At 43.1% G+C, this 22,674-nt stretch overlaps 1 protein-coding gene across 1 annotated transcript in view; it reads left to right on the top strand.

Annotated features, from left to right (window-relative positions):
- The window catches only part of PRKCH (protein kinase C eta), a 168,295-nt gene that overhangs the window by 67,065 nt on the left and 78,556 nt on the right, over positions 1-22,674 (top strand). The window contains exons 2-4 of the mRNA XM_073638715.1: positions 13,439-13,502; positions 19,247-19,397; positions 19,803-19,837. Coding sequence (XP_073494816.1) covers positions 13,439-13,502; positions 19,247-19,397; positions 19,803-19,837 — 250 coding nt within the window. The remainder of the gene's footprint in view (positions 1-13,438; positions 13,503-19,246; positions 19,398-19,802; positions 19,838-22,674) is intronic.

Genomic DNA, 22,674 nt, shown 5'->3' with positions numbered 1-22,674 from the left:
TTTATTTTGGAGACATCCAATCTGCCAAACATGTAATATTTCCCTCAAAGGTATAAAAGTGTCTAGTGTAAATGTATAGTATTTCCCCTGAAAGGACAATGCATTTCCTGGGGACAAAAGGCTTCTTCCACTTCTGTGTTCGTGTGTAAACACATGTCCCTATTGTTGTCCAGTCCTTTGAAAAGACTTCCTGTGGCTCAATTACCTGTCCAAACTATAACTCTTTGTCTATGCACTACACAATAGACCCTCCTAAAAGGAGGTCCTGCATGTTAATAAAGATGGTTCACTCTCCAGCTACATCTAATTCACTACTGCTAATCTGTGTGATAGAGGAGGAGGGAGGGGGGTGAATGTCTCTGCACTGCAGTGGCAGCAAAGATTTTAATATATTCTATGACAGGGGACAACCTCTTTAATTGATAAATAAGAAGCACGGAGAGAGTGAGTAGTTTACAGTGACTGCAGTTTATGCAAGGTTTGTGTGTAGTCAATAACCAGGGGGATACACAGGTCTAAATTATAGCCGCACACAAAACAGTCTTATTTTTATTTTTAACGCATTGGAAAAAATAAAAAATTGTTGCAAAAGTGCACATGACTGCAAAATAATTTTATGTCTAATTCTCCTGCAGCGCCACCACAGGAGAAGTAAAGTATTTCTTGGTCCTCCAGAAAGAGAGACTATTTGTGGCTGTTCTATGTTTTGGAAATGGGTGACGTCCCTCAAGAACTTATACATGGACTGGAGTCCAATCTTCTGACTTGATCTGAAAGTTAACATTGAAAAGTCCAGTACTTCATATAATGTAGTAAATAACGTCTGTCTTGGGGGGAGGGGAAATGGAAAAAAATAATAACATTTTCATTGTTTTTTGGAACTTTTTTTTAGATTTGTTTATGCAGTTTAAATGACTTCTTTTTTTATGGTTAATTTTCTTTTTTTTTTCAATTTCTTTCTGGACAGAGCTTTATGTAGCTTTGTTTTTTGTAGGATGAGTTGTAATTTTCATTGGTACTACTTGGGGGCACATATGATTTATTAATCAACTTTTAATCCTTTTTTTTTTTTTAAGAGAAGATGAACAAAAATAAATGCCATTCTCTTAATGTTAATTTCTTGATCAGTTCTATGTAGTTTGTTTTTTGGCTATGTATATATGAATTATTTTAGATTTTATTTTTGAACACTTCGGGCTTATTCGTTATTGCATTTGTGCCTTTTTTGTCTTGTTTCTGGTATCTTTTTTTTAGCCTGTTTTTGTTTTTATTCCAAAATTCTTCTTTTTGTTTGTGCCTTTTTCGAGTAGTGTATATTTTATGTGTGTTCACCTATATTATTATTTGTTTTTTTTTATGTTCACTATTGGTCCAGGGTTTGGGGTTTCCAAATGTTTTCTGCTGATTCATCAATTGTGACTTCTTAAATGGTCACACTATTTTTATGTAAATGTGCTCCGGTTGGGGTGACTTTCAGTACACCTCAAATTTTGAAACATATTAGCATAACATGCAACGTTTTGCTAAAAATGATAAAAGTAAAAATAAAGCTCATATTTGCTTCTGCAAATGATAAATCACACCCTTTATTTGTCTTTTTTTTTGCCATTTTTGCAGCCTCCATTTGTGACTTGAATATGCAATCGAATAATCACTTCCATTATTCACTGCAATATTTTATTGTCGTGCGTCACGGCGATGTATTAACCCAATGGTGCCCTTCAGTTGCATCTAACAAGTTTAGATGCTGTGGTCGCTATTGACTGTAGCATCTAAGGTTTAAGGGATAAGAGTTATCTCTGATCCCGGTCACTTTCTGTGCTTCTGTTTGGCATTAGAGTTCAAGTCCTATTCCTCTCTGAAGAGGCAATTTGCATATTTAATTTTTCAGAGGAGCATGGCCTTTAAGTCTCCTCACTCTGACATGCCTGGCTTGTCACTCTACACAAGAAGAAATGTTACGCCTTAGATTTTTACTTGGTTGGCACGATGGCATATCAAGTTGTAACAGTTATTACTGTGTGGCCACTATTTCTGTTGCATTACTACAGTGTGGGATATCAGCAGGTTGGCACCTCTATGGGGGTATGCGATTTGATCGTAGCGTGGGGACTCTCTGGCATTACTTCTGTAGGGGTGGTTAGAACACACTGGTCCCTTTAGATTAAAACTAGGGTTAATTCAGAGATATTAGGAGCAACATATGAAATATCTTCTCCGCCGTCTATTCCTATGCTTCCATGATTTATTCCATTAATTTCTTATTTCTGTGAACATGAATTGTTCATATACAAACCTCTCCGAATATCCTATGGAAAAACCTTACAATCCGCTTCCTGATGAATCATTTGTCTGCAGACTTCTATTCCTAGAGTGTCTGCCATGAGCACATAAATACACCAGGCGCGAACACTATTTTAACAGTCATTTTCACATCTCGTGTCAGCGTAGCTTTAAATATAGGCATCCAAGTGATAAAGTCTCCTTCTGTTGGCAATAGTGTTAAATCCTAGTAATTATATAACACATGACTATTTTTTAAGGAAAGAAAGATAATCTTGGGGTTTGACCTAAAGAAGATAAAAATAAATATTTAATGCAAAATCCTTAAAAATTATTTTGTAGTTATATTCCAGCTTTCAAATAACTATTGCCGCAAATTCTTTCCGGTGCAGGGTTATTATTTTGTGCACAAACGCGCTGGAAAATTAAATTTTGGTGTTTCCTTTGTCTTTACTACTTGAATCTTATACTGGTCAATAGACAATCCTGTATTCAGAAAGTGTTACTTAAAGGGTTTGTCATACAGCAACAAGGGCCTGTCTTCCCTTATTAATAGGATAAGGGATAACTTATTGATCATTGGGGGCCTGACCACTCGGATCCCTAGTGATCCTGAGAATGGGGGTCTTGAAGATCTCTGTCTGAATGTAGTAGAGGTTGTGGATGCGCGATCTGCTCCATTTATTCTCTATGGGACTTAGCGATTGGTCTTGGTGACTTACAGGGTTGTTCCAATTATTAAAAGTTGTTCCAATTATTAAAAGTTATCACCTATTTTGTGGTTCGATAAGGATCTGACCACCAGTTATCCCAAGAATAGGGCTATGAAATGCTCTGTTGGTGTCGAGCAGTGGCTGCGCATGCGCACTACTACAACTCCATTCATTCTCTATGGGACTGCCTTAGGTAGCCAAACATGAAGCTTTGCTTTATCTGACAGATCCATAGAGAATGGGTGGAGCGTTGCCCAACGAGGCATTTCAGAGCCCAAAATTTAGAGATCGGTGGGGGTTCCAGTGATCAGACTACATCAATCCACAAGTGATCACTTTGGGGTTATTTCCATATATGCCATAAATATATAGTAGATGTGGGTCCCACCAATGGGATGTGTATCTGTTTTGAGAATGGGGCTCTGACCCTTGCCACGGTCAGTCGGGAGGTGCTCAGAATTTCCAATCATTTGTATGGGAATCCTGACCACCTCTCTGCAAGCAACAGAGTCCCGTTCTTGAGATGGTTGCAAGTCCCATTCGTGGGACCCACATCTATACATTTATGGCATATCCTATCGGTAAATCATAAATGTACAAGATGGGAATAACCCTTTAATGGACCCGAAGGCTCCTCTGGCAGCGACTAATAGAATGGTATTTAAAAGATAGAAATGCAAGATTCTACATCTGGGCAAGAAAAACAAAAATTATATCTACAGAATGGGAGGAATAGAACTAAGTAACAGCATGTGTGAAAAAGACTTGGGTATACTAATAGATCACTGACTGCACATGAGTCAACAGTGTGATGCAGCAGCAAAAAAGGCAAACACAATTCTGGGATGTATTAACAGTCTAGATCACGTGAAGTAATTGTCACCATCTACTCCTCTTTGGTCAGACCTCATCTGGAATACTGTGTCCAGTTCTGGGCAACACATTTTAAAAAAGACATTGAAAAACTAGAGCAACTTCAGAGAAGAGCGACCAGGATGGTGAGTGGAGTGCAAACTATGTCCTACGAGGAACGGTTAGAGGATCTGGGAATGTTTAGCTTGCAAAAAAGAAGGCGAAGAGGAGACTTAATAGCCGTCTACAAATATCTGAAGGGCTGTCACATTGTAGAAGGATCATCTTTATTCTCATTTGTACATGGAAACAAGAGAAGCAATGGAATGAAACTGAAAGGGAGAAGATACAGATTAGATATTAGGAAAAACTTTTTGACAGGGAGGGAGATCAATGAGTGGAACAGGCTGCCACGAGAGGTGGTGAGTTCTCCTTCAATGGAAGTCTTCACACAGAGGCTGGACAGACATCTGTCTGAGATGGTTTAGTGACTCCTGCATTGAGCAGGGGGTTGGACACAAGGACCCCGGAGGTCCCTTCCAACTCTAACATTCTATGATATGACGACGCCAGTGTTATAAACTGCACATGGTAACTGGGAGCCCAATTTGAATGGTGAGGTGGTCCCTGATGCACACGGATGCTTTATTCAATGTGTATGGGAATAACAAGCAGCTGAGTACAGCGCTCAGCAAGGAAGCACAGGGGCAAAAAAGGTAGAAAAATCCGATACCACTTTAATGAAATGAGTAGTTATTTTAGCATTGCAAAGGAAATATGCCAAGAGAATGTTCACTTGACATTCCTCTTGTATTTATGGAATTTGTCCAAAGTTCAAGCACATGGTAAAGTCATGAGCCCCTAATGAAAGTGTCTATTGTATTACAGTAGCACATTTATAATTGTTTATTCCATGGGGATAATGCACACTGAGAAGATTACAGTGTTGATTGCAAAGTATAAAAGGTGGCTTAGGTGCAGTTGACGCGCCCCCTGGGCCGTGGGGTACCCGGTGCCGGGCCGGTAGATGCTGGGGGATGTCACAGTGGCAGTGACCCGGTCCGTGGCCCAGGGCGGTCAACAAAGAAAGGGGAAATTGGGTTTATATGGGGTTTTGGAATAGTTTGTGACGCCACCTGTGGTGTCTGGTAAGTATTACCAGCACTGCGACAGTCCTCTGAGGCAGATGTTAGGGCAGCTTATGATGGAATGGCTCCCCACAGGTGGAGCGGGCCTCAGGGCAGCGTGGGGAAATGGATGGTGGAACAGGTGAGAGACGGCCAGGACGGTTCAGGGAGAAATGACGGACACTCACACGGGGGTTCGCTTCGGTACCTTTACTGGTGTAGATGCAAGTATGGTCCAGGGTACTCGGTACGAAGGGTGCACTTCTGGACTCTCCCCAGTGAGTGGTTATAGGGCCTCCTGATCCGTTGCTTTCACTTGCTAAGCTTCTGACCTGCCTGGAGCTAGGCCTGGCTTGATTACTGTCTCTCTCTCTTGCACCTGCTGACCTGGTGGTAGGGCCTTCTCTTGGATATCACTCTCCCTGGACGCTGGGGCCTCCGTGACTCCTAGCCCTGGTACGGTAGTCAGCTTTGGTCGACCTGGGACTTGTAGTCCTCCAGGTATCCGGTGGTCCCTACTGGGGTATGAAGGGACCCTGTAGGCGCGGACCCGGTGTCCGGTGTATAGTTCGGGGTGAGCCTGGTACGCTCCTCTGCCCCCTCGTTACTTCTTCTCTCCTCTCGCCTTCGGCCACACTCAGGGCCCTCACTAGGCTTCAATGCGTGCTGTAGGCCTAAACTTGCCTCACACAGCAGCCTGCGTGCTGCTCTCTCGCTGAGCACACTGCAACACACACCACTCTAAACTGACACTCAACTCTACTTTAAAAAACTGACTGCCTAACTCCACCCTCCAGTTTATATATCCCTAACGGGGCTCCCTCTGGTGGTCTGAGGTGGTAGGGTGGAGGTGTGTGAATCTGTGAGGGCCTCTTGTGGAGAAGTCCATCTATGCATCCTACTGGGTTCTGTGGCACCTGTGCGCAGCAGGGTGCCACACAGTCTTCTTCTAGAAACTTACAACTCTCCAACCAACGTCAAAAAATGGGAGACAAGATTCTGCTTAGAGATGAACTGTCCTGGTCTGGTTCACTTGGGGCAATACACAGAATGATAATCCTAATGGGACACTTGTATCATTTGCTATGTTTTAGCCCAACAGGTTACTATGTAATACAAACTTTATTGGCTTTAAAGATAACTTTTTCATTTATTCTCATAGCTTTAACATCTCATGATTCAATTTTTACCATACAGAAGCAACTGGTCTAGTAATGTTTGGAAATATCCCACACCTAAACCATCAACAATGTAGATTTATGAACGTGTCTCTATGTAAGCTATTTGTTGTATTATAGTTTATGCAAATTACCATTCGAGTCATGGAGGTGGTACCATTCTCTCGAAGGGTCAAATTTGTTCGCTAAGCACACCCTTTCTGACTTGATTGATGTCCCACAGTACATGAATATGTAAGGCAGCTTTGGTGGCACATTTACCTTGAAGCAAGATGTCCAGGGTTTGGCTTCTTCTGTGCATTCCCTTGTGCTCGTTATGTGGCGCCCCTGCGGGTTCAGTCGCCACAGAGGTACTGCATCCGTGGTGCCTCACTCTCTGGTAAGGAAATGGTACAGCCCGGGACTCCAACACCTGCATCCAGCACTACACTGCTCCAGGCCGGCTGGAAGGGCAAGATGCACTGTGTTCTGCTGAGCCCTGTCCCTGACTGGAGTGGGGGGAACCAGAGTGAGGGGGAACCACGTAGTGGGTGTGGGTGGAGGAAGGTGTTTAGGGGAGCATTTGTTAGGAGTATAAATAGGGGATCCATCTTAGTTAGAGTGAGTGTAAAGTAGTGAGTCTGAGAGAGAGGTGTCTGTGTCTAGTAAGAGGAGCAGGTGCTCCGCAGGAGCCTGGTGAATGAGGCCCAGCAGAGGAGAGAAGAGGAGGGGACCAGAGGAGGAAGGCTCCGGTAACTGAAGGGGTCCCAGGGGTACGGAAGGAGCAGGAAGCCACCCGTACGCTCTAATCTGTCAAGTGTCAGAGGGACCAGGCCGCAAGAAGGGAACCGGTCCCTGGGCTAGTCGTGTCGCTTCAAGCCTCGGCTAGGAAACTCGAGGCTTCTGACTTTTATGGTGCAGTTGCCATACTCGCATCCGAGTAGCCAAGAAAGGTAGCCGTGTAGGATCAGGGAACTCCAGGTGACCCTGAGGGATCCGAGGACGCCATCTTGGGACTCAGTTTGTGATGCGCAGGGCAGGAGGAAGAGACCCAGCGCGGAAAGTCGGCTGAGGGAAGGAACATATAGAAAGGGGGTCCCGATAAGTACTCTCGAATTGCCGGAGGGACTTCTGAACCCCTGCTTGGTGTACGCAGCGCGACGCGGGAAGCGGTAACCTGTACAGTGTACCTGAGGAATCTAAAAAGAACTGTGAGTAAAATCGGACGACTGCAGTCCACTGTCTCTGTCGGTTATTGCCGCTGCGCCATCATCCCTCCTACGTTACAATGCCCTGCATCCCTTCTATCAACTCTGCCCCGGGGGCCCGCTCCGCCTGTGGGGAGCAGAAACATCTCAACTGCCATCCCATCACCCCCGGAGGTCTGCAGCAGCGCTGGTAACTATTACCAGAAACCACAGGTGGCGTCACGAGACAAACTGTTAACAAAAACACAAAAAGCCCTTTTAAAGAGTGACCCCAGAGGACGGGCCCGGGAGCCGACTGCCGTGACATCCTACAAAGGTAAAGGCCCGGGCACCGAGTTTCCCCCATATCTCCCCCTGGGCGAGTCAGTTACTTAGGATTAGAAAAACATGGTTCTTTCTTCAAGAAACAGCACCACCCCTTCGCATTTATTGTGCCAAGTATTGCCACTCAGGACATTGAAATCAGTGAGGTTGAGCGGCAATATCCCATACCGCCTGTGGACAGGTTATTGTTTTTGGATGAAAGCAGCCATGTTTTGACACTAACGTTTCCCAACAACTTTTGTTAGCAGTCTACCAAACGATGGTTTGGCCAATGCTTAAACCGGCAGCTATCTCTACCTACTCCTCCAGGAGTACTTACTTGACCGAAGCCCTTGTGTTCTCAATGAGAGAGCCAGTGCCAGACAAGTGTGGAGGTGGTTTATTTCTAAAGAACAAAAGGATTGGCAGTCCAAAATTGAACATGCCAGATCCTTAACTTATTTGACAATTATCTGTCAGGTGTCCCCATACATGGTAGACTGTCGGCTGAACCTGTCAATATCGGCAAATTCGGCTCACATTAGTCTAATGTCTATAGGGGCTTTAAGGTATTACCAGTAAACTCCTATTCTTGTTTGCCCCTGCGGGTGGGCTTGGCTTTTGGTCACCTGTTGCAATTTTTCCTTCATAGACCAGAAATATTTAACATATTGAGAGGTCCTCTAGGGTAACCCTTGAGTCTCTCAAACAGTCAAACACATTTAGTGTGGCCTACGAGCCGACACTCAAGTGGAATTATGTCATATATCTGCATTTGTGGCTGGTGTTTGCTGCATGTATTTGATTTAGCAAACGTCAGCTTTGGATTGATTTGCAAAAATCCCAAATAGAAGGTCTGAGATCTGTTAAAGGACTAAACCTGTACAGATGTACTAAAATATAAACATGACCCAACTTTTAGGTAAAATACCACAGTTCCCTCAGATGAGATCTTCTGACCTTTACAGATGAACAGGGCATTCGGCAAAAAAGATACTCCACATAATCCTGATGAAGGCAGCCACACTAGATGGATTTGTCTTCTGCTTCAGTTATCCGTTTACTCTCAGTTGCACCCAAGTGACTTTGTGTCTCTGCTCATGCCCAGGTCTGACTGCTGAGTCTCTATAGATGTTGTAGGACTGGAATGTTTACCCATAGCACAAGGGCATTTTGTGCAGCCCTATAAAGATAAAATGGGCATGGCTGGTCACCAATGCTGAAAACGATGGTGGCCATTTCCAGTACTAAACTGATTCAAGCAGAGATTCATGCCTGGATCCAGGTGGGCTGATAACTCGATAAGCATTTTCTGAAAAATAATTGAATTTGCAGATTTACTTAACTTTTAATTGACTATTGCTCTAAATACAGTCGTGGTCATGAGGCTTCCACTTTAAGAGCTGTACGCTTGCCCTTGGCCATCAGTTGAATGCTACAGTCTTTGACTATTAAGCTGTTGTTGGTATTTAATTAATCCCTTGAAAAACTGCAATTATCATCACACATCATAAAGACCAGCAAAATGTGCTGTATGTCTGCTGGTCAACATAGGACACCGTTAAGTAAATCGACCAGTCTTCATGCATATTCCGCTAACCTACATTGCTGATCATAAGGAAAGCAAGAAGGTGCTGTATCTGGTCTGGTTGGAGATGTACACAAGTCCAGCTATGCACTTTTTGTTCCTTCAGCTTGTGACTGCTTTTTCTCTAAAGCCCCCCATACACATTAGATGAATGTTGGCCAAACCCACCAATGACAAGGGGTTTGGTCAATAGTCTGTTTATGGTGGCCCAAGAAAAATGATTGTTGGGAAATTTTTCGGATTTGGCATGTCCAATTTCTAACTCCAATCCTTTTGTTCTTCCTGAGATAAGCCACCCCCAGAGATGAACGATTGGCCAAAATATTGTTCATCCAACAGTCATCCAATGTGTGTGTGGGAGCCCCAGACCATTGATTGTTGGGGGAATTTAGGATTTGGCCTATCAGATTTTCTGTTGATCCTTTTGTTTTCTCTGAGATAAGCAGCCGACAGATGTCTGGCCGTGGCTCTCTCATGGAATACCCAGGAGCACTAGGCAGAATGAGCGTTCCTGTGTATGGGAGAGCCATCCGAACCATCTAACGTGTATGGGGGGCTTAATGGTTTGAACACTGAAAATTTTATGTGGATAGTTCCTTATTGTAGGGCATAAACAAATCCATCACTTTTGGTGGCTATGCTCACTTAGAAGTTTACCCTGGTGACCAGGTTCTTCTGCCACACTACTTTGCATTTAGCAAGAACTTACACTGCTTAATAAGAGTAGGGCACTGACTCCAACCATTGCAGAAGAGATGATGGCCAACTTCTCAGATACTAGATGCCATTTCTGCATACGTCTACCCCTGTTTGTAGAAACCAACACAGTACCAGGAACTATATGCTACTTGTTAGGTGATTGTGACCCAGTTTTGCAACAAGTACTTTTGATGTTATAGAGCAAGAGGGTGAAAAATATAAATGACTCTTGAGCAAACTAATAAAACAATTCTGTGTTATGTAAGGGCGCATTACCCCAACTATATTGGATTGTTAGGAATGAAGATCTCAAAGTCGCCCAACAGGTTCTCAGATATTGCTTAATGTGAGGGTTTGGCACTTCACACCAATAACACTTGACGGGACATTCCCCTAACTGGTGCACCTAGTTTACATGCTGACTGTTTAAGTCACATTTGACGCATTGGTATTTGTTGCTCAGTAATAAATCCGCGACCTTACAATGGGTTAAAGCGAGCAGGACATAAATGCAGGAAACTTTGTTGTCTTCTTGACGTAATGGTTTCTATACATGGATCATGCGTCTTGTGTTTTGAAGTTTTGTAGTGTTAATATTAGTGATGATCGATCGTGCTCGTTTAACCCTTTTACCGAGCACGCTCTGGTGCTTTCTGAGTATCTTCGGCGTGCTCTTATATTATGTTTGAGTCCCTGCGCCTGCATGATTTATGCCTGTTATACAGCCTCAACACGTGAGGATTCCCTAACAAACAGGCAATCCCTGCATTTGTTGAAGCTGTATAACAGCCATAAATCATGCAGACGCAGAGACTCTAACATAATATACGAGCACGCCGAAGATACTCGGCAAGCACCCGAGCAAGCTCTGTGAAAGTGTGGCACCCCAGGGGTCTGGTTGACACAGTGGCATTGCCTCCCTCACAAGGGGTGATGCCATGCCTGGAAGCAAGCAGGGGTCCCCTAGTCAGGTATACTAGCATGCAACACTTTCCTGGCTCCAGACCAGAAAGGGGAGCTCCTCCCCTTAGCAACTGGAATCTGGAGGCGGGGTTAGTAAGAGTGAGTTGAGAGGAGTTGAAGACAGGACAGCGACGAGGAAAGACCTGGGGAAGGGAGCTGTGAACAAGCTCACCCCAGAGAGGAGCGCAGAAGAACTGGACACCGGAGTCCAAGGTTGTGAGGCACTGAAGGCCCAGCAGCCGAATCCGGAGGGCAGGAGACTGCAGGTCTCCTGGCCCCACCAGACGCCCGGAGGCTCAGCAGCATCATAGGGCCCAGCACCGCCACGTGGGAGCGACACTTAAGGAAGGCCCAAGCTGCCTGCCATACGGGTGAGGAAAAGATGTTTTACTCAGGGACAAGGGCCACGGCACAGCTATAAGCAGCAGGAGCAAAGAGATAAGCGCAAAGGGAAGGCCTACAACTTCACCTGGCGAGGTTGATTCCCAACTTCTTCCCGGCCGCCCGGAACTCTACTACCAGCTAGTACCCGTGCCCTGGTCTGCCTAACCACCGCAAGTAAAGATAAGAGGAAACTGCCGTTAAGCTGTGGACTGGTCATTATCTGCGCCATCATGTGCACTACACTGCACCAACAACATCTACCCTAAAGTATCACTATATCCTGCCCTGGAGCTAAGCTCTGCCTGTGGAGAGCTGAACCAACTCTGCTGCACTGACATCAGCTCCAGAGGATCTGCTCCGCAGCGGCGGCTCCATGTAGCCGCATACCACAGGTGGCGACACGAAGATTTTCTATATAAACTTTATTCCCCTTCTACCTTTCCCTTTTAATTGACTGCCCTGGGTCACGGACCGGGTCACTGCCACCGTGACATCCCCCAGCATCGACCGGCCCGGCTACCGAGTACCCCACGGCCCAGGGGGCACGTCAAAATGGTTAAACAAGCACAGTCGCTCATCACTAGTTGATATAATTTACAGCTTTTCCCACCTTTTGCCATTTCTGAAAAGTGGATGGGGTTTAATGGGAGTGAGGGTAACCTACAACGTTTTCACTCATTTATTAAGGTTAAACCCACAAAACGTTACAAAAGTGAGTTATGTGCTCTATGGCAGGCATACATTTCATTTTTTAGCTTTAATACAGTTCAAGGTTTGACAAATTTATGAAAGGTATGCAACTTTTTTTTTTTTCCTTCTATTTTCTGTAAATTACTATAGGAGCTGCCATCTTGCATGTGCTGCTGTTCACAGCTTTCAGAGACATGCTTTATGGCAGCCTCATAGACTATAGGAAGCAACAGTCTGGTCCTGTTCATTGACTCATATATTCTAGATAGGTAGATATACATATAGTGGTAGATAGGCTCACTCGGCTAGACATAGAGGTAAACACAGGAACGCTGTCTCTTTAAATCTTCCACTGGTTTATTAAAGATACTGCATAAACCAGTGCAGGGTTAGCAAAATAAACACATGACCTTTCTGGTCTAACGAGAAAACAAAAGATACCGTATGGCACAGTCTGTGTTGCTGTCGGGAACCAACATATAAAGGTTCAGCTTTCCTTAACCCTAGAACACATACCTGGGGCCTCGCAGGCCCGCCCTGTTAATTGTTTTCTATTTTCTGCAAGATTACTTTAGTTAGAATTTTGAAACTCTAGGTATTCTTCAGGTATATAGTTGTTTGTCATTTTTGTTTGAGTTATTCCATGTTATTTGCACACGGGCCTAAAAGGCCCCAGGTATGTGAAAAAGTAGATTTTTATGGTCAAGTGTTCTAGGGTTAGCACAAACATCCAGCTCTGGATCTCCCAACTCCTGACACACCCAACAATGAATGAGCCAGAAGGCTGTGTATTTGTCCTCCGGACCCCACCCTGGGGTGGAGATATGGTGAACAGCCTCCCACCCACTCTACAGCTGTTCAATCATCCTAGCCCTAAACATGGCCGATTAACCCCTCTCAGCACTTAGTGTGCTGGAGCATTTTTCTAGGTTAAGATGACTGAAGCTAACAACGTCAGTGATACAATATATACACACACCTGTGAACCATAGTGACCACTAGTACGGAGAAGTGATCTCTACTGAACAGTTACTTTATTATGAGGATTATTTGTCAGTGTGAAAACTGCAAGACTTAAATTTTTTTCTTTAACTCAGATAACATAAAAAATTTAAAGAAAAAAAACAAAAAACAGTTCACACCTAAAAACTTGATTTAAACCGATAATTTTCTGATGGCCATGTCCTTTTACGCTAGGTTTGCATGTTTAATACCTCCATTGGTAGGCTTTCAAGTGGCTCTCATATGCATAGACTGTTGACGGATCCCGAAGAGATTTGTGAGATCCGCCGACTTTTATGCAATTGGTAAGCTTTAGCTGGACATACTATTATGTATGAGAAAGCTAAATATCTAGGGCGCTCCAAAGGTGAGAGAAGTGGGACAGTATCTGTATTGAATACGAACAGTGAGGAATTTAGTGCAATTACATGTAAACAGTCATTATTATTATTATTATTATTTTTTTCAGGTTGATTTGGAGCCCGAAGGCAAAGTGTACGTTTCAATAACGCTCATAGGAACCTTCACGGAAGGTAAGAGGTTTATTTTATGGTGTCGTACTTACTATGGATTTCATGATTAGATTTTGATAGCTTTGATGCTAAGTAAATTGGTAAAAAAATACTATTGTTTTTGTTTGTTTTTTTAAAATTCTTTTTACTGCCCTAAAGAGTATAATGGTTGCTGACAAACCAGTATTCTTGCACTATTAAAGAGGACCTTTCACCAAATTTTTCATGTAGAACTGGACACAAAATGTAATAGTGGCCGCAGAACTTAATATATATAATATATATATTTTTTTTAAATTTCGTCTCTCCATTGCGAAGATATTGGCAATCAAAGTAATTGCTAATATCTCCGCAACAGAGTGATATTACAAGAAAAAAAGTTTTATTCCGCTCCGCAGCTACTATTACATTGTGTGTCTGGTTCTATATGAAAAATTTGGTGAAAGGTCCTCTTTAACGAGTACGCTGAGCGTAGGGGGAAAATGAAAATCTTCAGAGCCCTATGCAGTATAAGGGAATTATTTATATGGGTTATTAAGTTTAGAAAGCTTATTGTCATATGCTCTATTAGTGAATATTGCATTAAAGAGCATCTGTCACCAGGTCTAAAGTGGCCATTTTTTGCCATTCTTTTGTTCCCTCTTCTCTGTGTAATTTGTTAATTTTTGTTTCATTTTTTTTAATCCGCGATACGGCTCTTTTTATTTAGTACTAATTTTTATGGTCTCACAGGATCCTCGGGGGCGCGTCTTAAGGCTGATCTATATAATTAACCTGTAAGCAACACCCCCTTGGAAACACCATAAAAAATAGCACTAAATAAAAAGGCCAATATCTCTGGAACCTAAGACAAATTAAAAAAACAATCTGGAATACTCAAAGGAGCAACGAGAATAAATAAGAGCAAAATCTGGGCACTTTTTTGGCCTGTTGACAGGTCCGCTTTAATAAATGGGGGGATCTCCTAATCTCGATCCTCATCTCTTGGCCGAACTGTACAGTGGTTACAAAATGCTTTACTTGTTCTGTTCTACTTTACCCAACAAGTTCATTGATTTGAATGTGCGCTGTGTAATTCTTTATATCCCCTGTGATGGCGCTGCAAGATAATTGCACACTCACTGTCAAGTTTTCCCGTATATAACAACTGGTCCCAACTGGGGGAACATTTGTGATTCGCTTATTGTTAAAGCGAATATTAAATACAAGTTTTCCTGTTTTTTTTTGTTTGTTTTTTTTATTTGCAATGTTTCTTATGTTTTTTATTTTTTTTTCTCAAATCACAATTTTTATGAAAAATTAAATAAATTGTAATCTTGTTATTTTCACATTGGCTACTGGTGCTATTTTAGACTCATACTTTCAGTCCTCTAAGGCCACGTTCACACGTTCAGTATTTGGTCAGTATTTTATATTAGTATTTGTAAGCCAAAACCAGGAGTGGGGATAAATACAGAAGTGGTGCCGTGTTTCTATTATACTTTTCCTCTGATTGTTCCACTCCTGGTTTTGCTTACAAATACTGATGTAAAATACTGATCAAATACTGAATGTGCGAATGTGGCCTTAGGAAAAGTTTTCAGCAGGCTCTTTATAATCAGGGGCAGGATTACAATGACAGATAACACCTCTCTACACAGGTGATAACTGGGGATGGGCGGACCCGTGGAAGTTTGGGTTCTGGTACAAGAACTGTACCCGAACTTAAACTAGAACCCAAACCCCATTAAAAACAATGGAGACCTGAACTTTGGGTCTCTGTAAGAAAAAAAATCTTTCTTGCTCTCTCTCTTTTGTCTTTCTCTTTTTTTTCTTTCTCTTTTTCTTTCTCTCTCTCTTTTTCTTTGTCTCTCTCTTTTTCTTTGTCTCTCTCTTTTTCTTTGTCTCTCTCTCTTTCTTTCTCTCTCTTTCTTTTTTTTCGCTCTTTCTTTCTCTTTTTCTCTCTTTTTTTCTCTTTTTCTCGCTCTTTTTTTTCTCTTTTTTTCTTTCTTTCTCTTTCTCTCTATCTCGAAAAAAAAAAAAAAACATTGACAAAAATGATTATAAAAGAAAATTAAAACAAAAACCTGACTTACATAATATATCATTTTCTTATGACACATTTGTTTTAAGAGCCCCCTTCTAACAAATATGGATTTTCCAAAGCGGGCATGGGTGCAACATTATTTAAAGTCGGTTTTAGTGTCTCCCAACCAGTCTGCAGCTGTGTGTGATTCTGCACGTATTAGGAGGACGGCTTCATTGGTCACTTACAGTATAATTTCGGCAGCGTGTGAGAGCTTTTATCACCGTGCAGTAAACTGTGACCCCCAAACTTCCTGTGTTATCCACTGACCACAGTCACAACTCTCTGTGCAGAATTTCTGTTCCGCCACAAGTGACTTTCCTGTTAGACTCTTTTTTTTTCCAGCTGTACAGGCAGCCGTGTAGAATACAGTGCGAACTGTTAGATATAGTGTGATTAAGCTCAGCACAAAATGTGAGCCATAACTGCAACCTATACTGTCAGGTGGCCACTACTAATCTGACTGATCCTAGAAACTTGTGTGTAGAGAAACATTGCCGTTTTTTTATTTTTTATTTCATAAATCAGTAGTACACGTGAAAATAAGCAACTTTGTAATATATCTTATCAGATAAATGTGCTTCTTTCTTTGACAGAATTGATCCATCATTATCAAAATTCTCAGAATCTCCGTTTGCAGACACTGTTTCAGTGTATTACCACTCATCAGTGCAAAGTATGAGATCTGATTTGGCTAGGTGAGAAGCTCTGCACTGGAGTCTAAGGGCTAATGTTTCTCCTTGTGGAGAGTGACAAGCCAAACCTGGCATGTCAGAGTGAGGAGACTTATAAGCCATGCAATGCTCCTCTGGGAAATTAAATATGCAAATTGTGTCTTCAGAGAAGAAGAGGACTGGCTTTTATCCCAAGTCATATTGCAAGGCTCTTTAAAGAATCTATAATGACTTTTAGGATTGCTGCTTCCAATAGGTGGCGCAAGAGTTCAAGTCCTCTTCCTCTCTTGAGAGACAATTTGCATATTTAATTTCCCAGAGGAGCATTCATGGCTTATAAGTCTCCTGACTCTGATATGCCAGGCTTGGCTTGTCACTCTCCACAAGGAGAAACGTTAGCCCTTAGACTCCGGTGCAGAGCTTCTCACCTAGCCAAATCAGATCTCATACTTTGCACTGGAACAGGAGGAGCACTGCCAGAGCCCTGCAAAATGACCTCCAGCAGGCCACAAATGTGCATGTGTCTGCACAAACGGTTAGAAACCAACTCCATGAGGGTGGTATGAGGGCCCGACGTCCACAGATGGGGGTTGTGCTCAATCAGATTCAGGTGTGGGGAACGGGCGGGCCAGTCCATAGCTTCAATGCCTTCATCCTGCAGGAACTGCTGACACACTCCAGCACATGAGGTCTGGCATTGTCCTGCATTAGGAGGAACCCAGGGCCAACCGCACCAGCATATGGCCTCACAAGTAGAAGTACCCCATAACAGGGCTAGAAAAGAGATGAAACATATGATGACACACAGGTGACCAAGATCCTCAGAGGACATAGTAATAGTCAGGCAAAAAGCTACGTATTAAACTGATGAATATCTAATGTCTGTAGAGAAATCACCAGGGACTCGATGACCGGTGACAGGCCATACACGATCCATGCAGGATGTAACCACGTGGCACAAAAACATGGCCTAAAATGTACTTATCTCAATAGTTGCTTCCCCCTCTCTTAATAGTCCCTGGGGTTCATCACGTGCTCCAATGAGGACACCAGCTCCCCGGGCCGCCAGTAAAGTGATGGAGCGCTGCACCGGGGCATTATGCTATGTAAAGTGGGCTCGCACTGCCGAGAACAATGGTAGTGTATGTGCACTGAGCCATCGATGACTGATCATTCTGTGCTCATCTGAAGCGCGCTCATTTAATGCTGCTAATCGTCTGGTGTAAACCCCGGCTTAGTTCCTTTATTATCACTCCTTTGCTGTAACATCATTCATTGTTTATTATCTCTCTACTTTGACATCACTACATTTATTATTCCTGCACTGTGACATCACTGTGTGTGGATTCTCCCTGTGCTGTGACATCACTGTGTGTGGATTCTCCCTGTGCTGTGACATCACTGTGTGTGGATTCTCCCTGTGCTGTGACTTCACTGTGTGTGGATTCTCCCTGTGCTGTGACATCACTGTGTGTGGATTCTCCCTGTGCTGTGACATCACTGTGTGTGGATTCTCCCTGTGCTGTGACATCACTGTGTGTGGATTCTCCCTGTGCTGTGACATCACTGTGTGTGGATTCTCCCTGTGCTGTGACATCACTGTGTGTGGATTCTCCCTGTGCTGTGACATCACTGTGTGTGGATTCTCCCTGTGCTGTGACATCACTGTGTGTGGATTCTCCCTGTGCTGTGACATCACTGTGTGTGGATTCTCCCTGTGCTGTGACATCACTGTGTGTGGATTCTCCCTGTGCTGTGACATCACTGTGTGTGGATTCTCCCTGTGCTGTGACATCACTGTGTGTGGATTCTCCCTGTGCTGTGACATCACTGTGTGTGGATTCTCCCTGTGCTGTGACTTCACTGTGTGTGGATTCTCCCTGTGCTGTGACATCACTGTGTGTGGATTCTCCCTGTGCTGTGACATCACTGTGTGTGGATTCTCCCTGTGCTGTGACATCACTGTGTGTGGATTCTCCCTGTGCTGTGACTTCACTGTGTGTGGATTCTCCCTGTGCTGTGACATCACTGTGTGTGGATTCTCCCTGTGCTGTGACATCACTGTGTGTGGATTCTCCCTGTGCTGTGACTTCACTGTGTGTGGATTCTCCCTGTGCTGTGACATCACTGTGTGTTTATTCTCCCTGTGCTGTGACATCACTGTGTGTGGATTCTCCCTGTGCTGTGACATCACTGTGTGTGGATTCTCCCTGTGCTGTGACTTCACTGTGTGTGGATTCTCCCTGTGCTGTGACATCACTGTGTGTGGATTCTCCCTGTGCTGTGACATCACTGTGTGTGGATTCTCCCTGTGCTGTGACATCACTGTGTGTGGATTCTCCCTGTGCTGTGACATCACTGTGTGTGGATTCTCCCTGTGCTGTGACATCACTGTGTGTGGATTCTCCCTGTGCTGTGACTTCACTGTGTGTGGATTCTCCCTGTGCTGTGACTTCACTGTGTGTGGATTCTCCCTGTGCTGTGACATCACTGTGTGTGGATTCTCCCTGTGCTGTGACTTCACTGTGTGTGGATTCTCCCTGTGCTGTGACATCACTGTGTGTGGATTCTCCCTCTGCTGTGACATCACTGTGTGTGGATTCTCCCTGTGCTGTGACATCACTGTGTGTGGATTCTCCCTGTGCTGTGACAGTTAAAAAATAAGAAAATATAACTGCATATTGATCCATCTTGGGTGTCCCGATTCAACTGTATACTCCTGAAGAAGTTGGATAACTTTGAAACAAGGCGAAAATAAAACCGCATATTGATCCATCTTGGGTGTCCTGATTCATCCGTATATTTCACCAGCTGCACAGAAAACCATCCTCATATTCCTCAAAATATTTTTCTGGTTTCTTTTACCCGTGGCTTGCAGCAGCTGGTTTTATTGCTCAAAAAGAGTTGTGTGATCACAACCTTATCAGGTGAGCAGTTTTCTCACCTTTTATTCCCATACCATTGTATAAAACCCAATTGCACTCTTTTTTTCTTTATATTGACTTCCATTTTTGTTTAATTTCTAGGAACCATGCGGGACGGGCGACTGCTTAGGCATTTTACAAGGAAACGACAGAAAGCAATGAGGAGAAGGGTGCACCAAGTGAATGGGCACAAGTTTATGGCAACTTATCTACGTCAACCAACATACTGCTCACACTGTAAAGATTTTATTTGGTAAGTGTGGCAGAAATGTGAGCTGTTAAATCATGCTGATGCTTGGCAGGATCATTACATTGTGCCTGGGTGGATAGTATGGTGATTGTGTTTCAAAAATAGGAAAAAAAACTACTTTTTAACCATCTTTATTAAAAATTTCTTACCGTTTTGTGTTTACATCTACTATGCAGACCTATGCGTCTCGATGGTAACAGACTACAAACAAACCCTGTGTAGTCTAATCCTGTAGTTCTCCTTTCAATATGTCCTTTAGTTTTTGCTAAGGAGTAGGGTGGTCTGTAATCATGGAGACACATAGGTCTGCACATGAGGACATATTTTGTAAGCGGTAGACCTATGTGAATATTGTCTGACAATGATGTCATGGTCTCTTTCTTATATTATACCATTATTATATTACAGGGGAGTGTTTGGCAAGCAGGGATACCAGTGTCAAGGTAATGTAGCTTGCTGCACATTTCCCTTTAATAATCTAATAACCCATGATTGCTATATTTCTAATATTTACCACCAATTAAATACTTGCCTATCAGCTGCATTCTCAGAATGCAGAAAGGGGGGGGTATGTACTTGTCTTCAGTATAAAAAGTGTTTTGTGCAGTCCTAAACACACTTGTGCATTATTTTTCTCAATATTATACCGCTTCCATTTTTGAAAAATATTTTTTTTATTGTTGTTTTGCATTTTTGCAATAAAAACAGTGTGATCTAAAACCACCATCAAACGACCACAGCATAGAATCCGGGACCTCAGATTGGCAATCAAAAAATGCTGATTTATTGGACTGAGATCTAGAAAGGGGGTCAAACATGAGCAAAAAAAAAAAGTCTCAAAGCGAAAGCTGGATCTACACTTGAGATAGTTGTTGGCCGAATGTTCATTCAGCTGACAAGTCTCTTTCCTCCTGACTCTGCAGAGTCTTCAGGTGTTTCCAGTGGGCAGAGAAGAGAAAGTCACTGCCAGACAGCAGTCATTGTCTTTTTCACCTAAAAACAAAAGGATCGGGTTCTGAAAATTTAACAGTTGATCCTTGTTTGGGGAGCGTTAGGACGCCCATCATACACATCAGATCATCAGCCATTGCCACAATAACAGGCTTGTCCAACTTTTATCTAAGAGGGGAAAAAATGGGGGTTCTCTCACCAGGTGGAAGGTGCAGCGTCAAGTAGGAAGAAAGGTGGATGACCTGATATGCCTCATTGTGCTGAAAGCAAATTTTCAGTGTGTCAAAAAGGAAGGATGAAGTCAATCTACTGGATCCAGACTGTCAAAGGGAGTTTGTCATCTCCAAAAGTGCAAATTAAACGGCTTAAACATTTACTGTACAGAGGGGACTTTTTTTTTTAAATGGCCTTCGGCTCGATCTTAAGCCATGGCAACTTGATGGATGAACGATCTGTGGGAAGATCGATCTTGTGCAAGCCTAGATAGGTCCACCAGGGTCTTCTCCGCCGTTATCTTGATTGTATCAAGCCATCATGGCTGGTCTTCTTCATCGCCTTGTTCCTTCTATTCTTGGGACCATGATGTCCTTCTCCAATAATTGCTCTCTTTATATGATGTATCAATAAAAATCATACCAGGCATTTACATTTTAACCTTATATTTACCGAAAAAGTCTACCTTTTTTATAAATGTAGATGAGGGTGCTTCAGTACACCCTTTGTGCGGTCTATCACTTGGTGCACTGTTACGCCCTATAATTTGCATTTTACAGCCAGTCCCAGATACACTGACACGCGCAGCTACGCTGTGTTCCCTGAGAGCCGCTACTTATCTTCCGGACAACAAAAGGATCGGCTGTAGAAAATCTAGCGCACAGGATCTTTCGCTCCCCTGACTGATTAACCTGTCGGCTCATCCCGCTGATAATGGCTGGTTTGGCCAACTTTATTCTGTGTATGGGGGTCTTTAGAATGTTCCCTCTGTAGCTTCTTATCGGCAGGATATGCCATAAATGGGGGTCTCAATAGTATCTTGAGAACAGTACCGCTGTCTTGACCTCCAGAAATGAACAGGTGGCCCCCGATAGGCGTTTTTCTCTATTCACTTTTTCTGGAATGACAAGAATACAGAAATACAGATATGCCATGAATGTCCGAGATGGATGGCTCTTTAACAGCAATCTATATAATGTTTATATACGGTGTGATAATGCCATTGATAAATTAATAATGTTAATACACAGTTAAGACAAACTTGTTGTGCAGCTCCTTTGGCATAGATCACCGTACAGATTATTTCCTTGTTTGCAGTCTTTTTTGTGCTCGCTAACGACTGTTGCTGGATAAACAAATCATATATGGAAATCCGTGGGTAAAATATGTTCACTATACAAGGTAACAAGGTTGTCAGGGACAGGCATTAGCACATATGCAAACACGGCAGTCATTACTGGCCTTCCAGCCAAGGTCGTTGGGTTTAATCCTATAGATTTTGTTACCAATAGATTTTGCCAACAACAATGGTAAACATAGAAGAAAAGGGGCTCTGGGGCCATTTTTCTAGACCGAGGTTTGTTAAAAATGCTTCCCCACCAGGCAGAGCGCACCTCGCTGTCCTAAAGGATAAGCCCCCTCGGTAGCCACTTTGCTTCTATGATACATCTACCGTTACAGATAGGATGGGATAGTTTTCTGAGATGCTATATGGACAGTGAGTGTATGAGCTGAAGTCTTGGAGGTCTCTTTGGCCCATATGAGAAGACCAGGGTGTCCTGTTGGACATTCTGCAAGCTACGCAACTGCATATGTAGAGTGACCGTCTTAATGGGACAACCCTTTTTAAGTTGTTCTGCAGCAGCTGGGGCACAGTACAATATTATACACAAGAAACACATGTAGACCTAAAAAACCATTGATTGACTGCAGTGATCACATGTCCTTGATGTCATTGCTGCAGGAACAGGGCAATGACTGAACCGGAAAGGTTGAGTATCGCTTTTTTTAATTTTTACCCTGTTTTGAGCCTTTCATAAAAAATTTTTTACCCTCTAAACCACCAATTTCATGACATGCATTTTTCTTTCACTGTATAAACCCAAGCTGCTGCACAACCTCTTTAAAAATAAATATGTAGCTACTTGTCGATCCTTGAGTCTTCAAGCATGTGGGGCGTTCATTATGAGCTCTGCAAAGCATAGGAACACCGGGGAGAAAAGGTAGGGAAACTAAATAGTTGAAGACAAGGATTTGCACACAGCCGAAACACCTAGCAACAGTCAAAGATCAGCACTCCAAACGCCTCTACCAACAACCAACACCTCCTCTCCTC

The sequence above is a fragment of the Phyllobates terribilis genome, unplaced genomic scaffold (genome assembly GCF_046119375.1).
Source record: "Phyllobates terribilis strain yellow unplaced genomic scaffold, ASM4611937v1 Scaffold_7__3_contigs__length_470593459, whole genome shotgun sequence".
Lineage (NCBI taxonomy): Eukaryota > Metazoa > Chordata > Amphibia > Anura > Dendrobatidae > Phyllobates > Phyllobates terribilis.
This window is presented reverse-complemented; position numbering and strand designations above follow the sequence as displayed.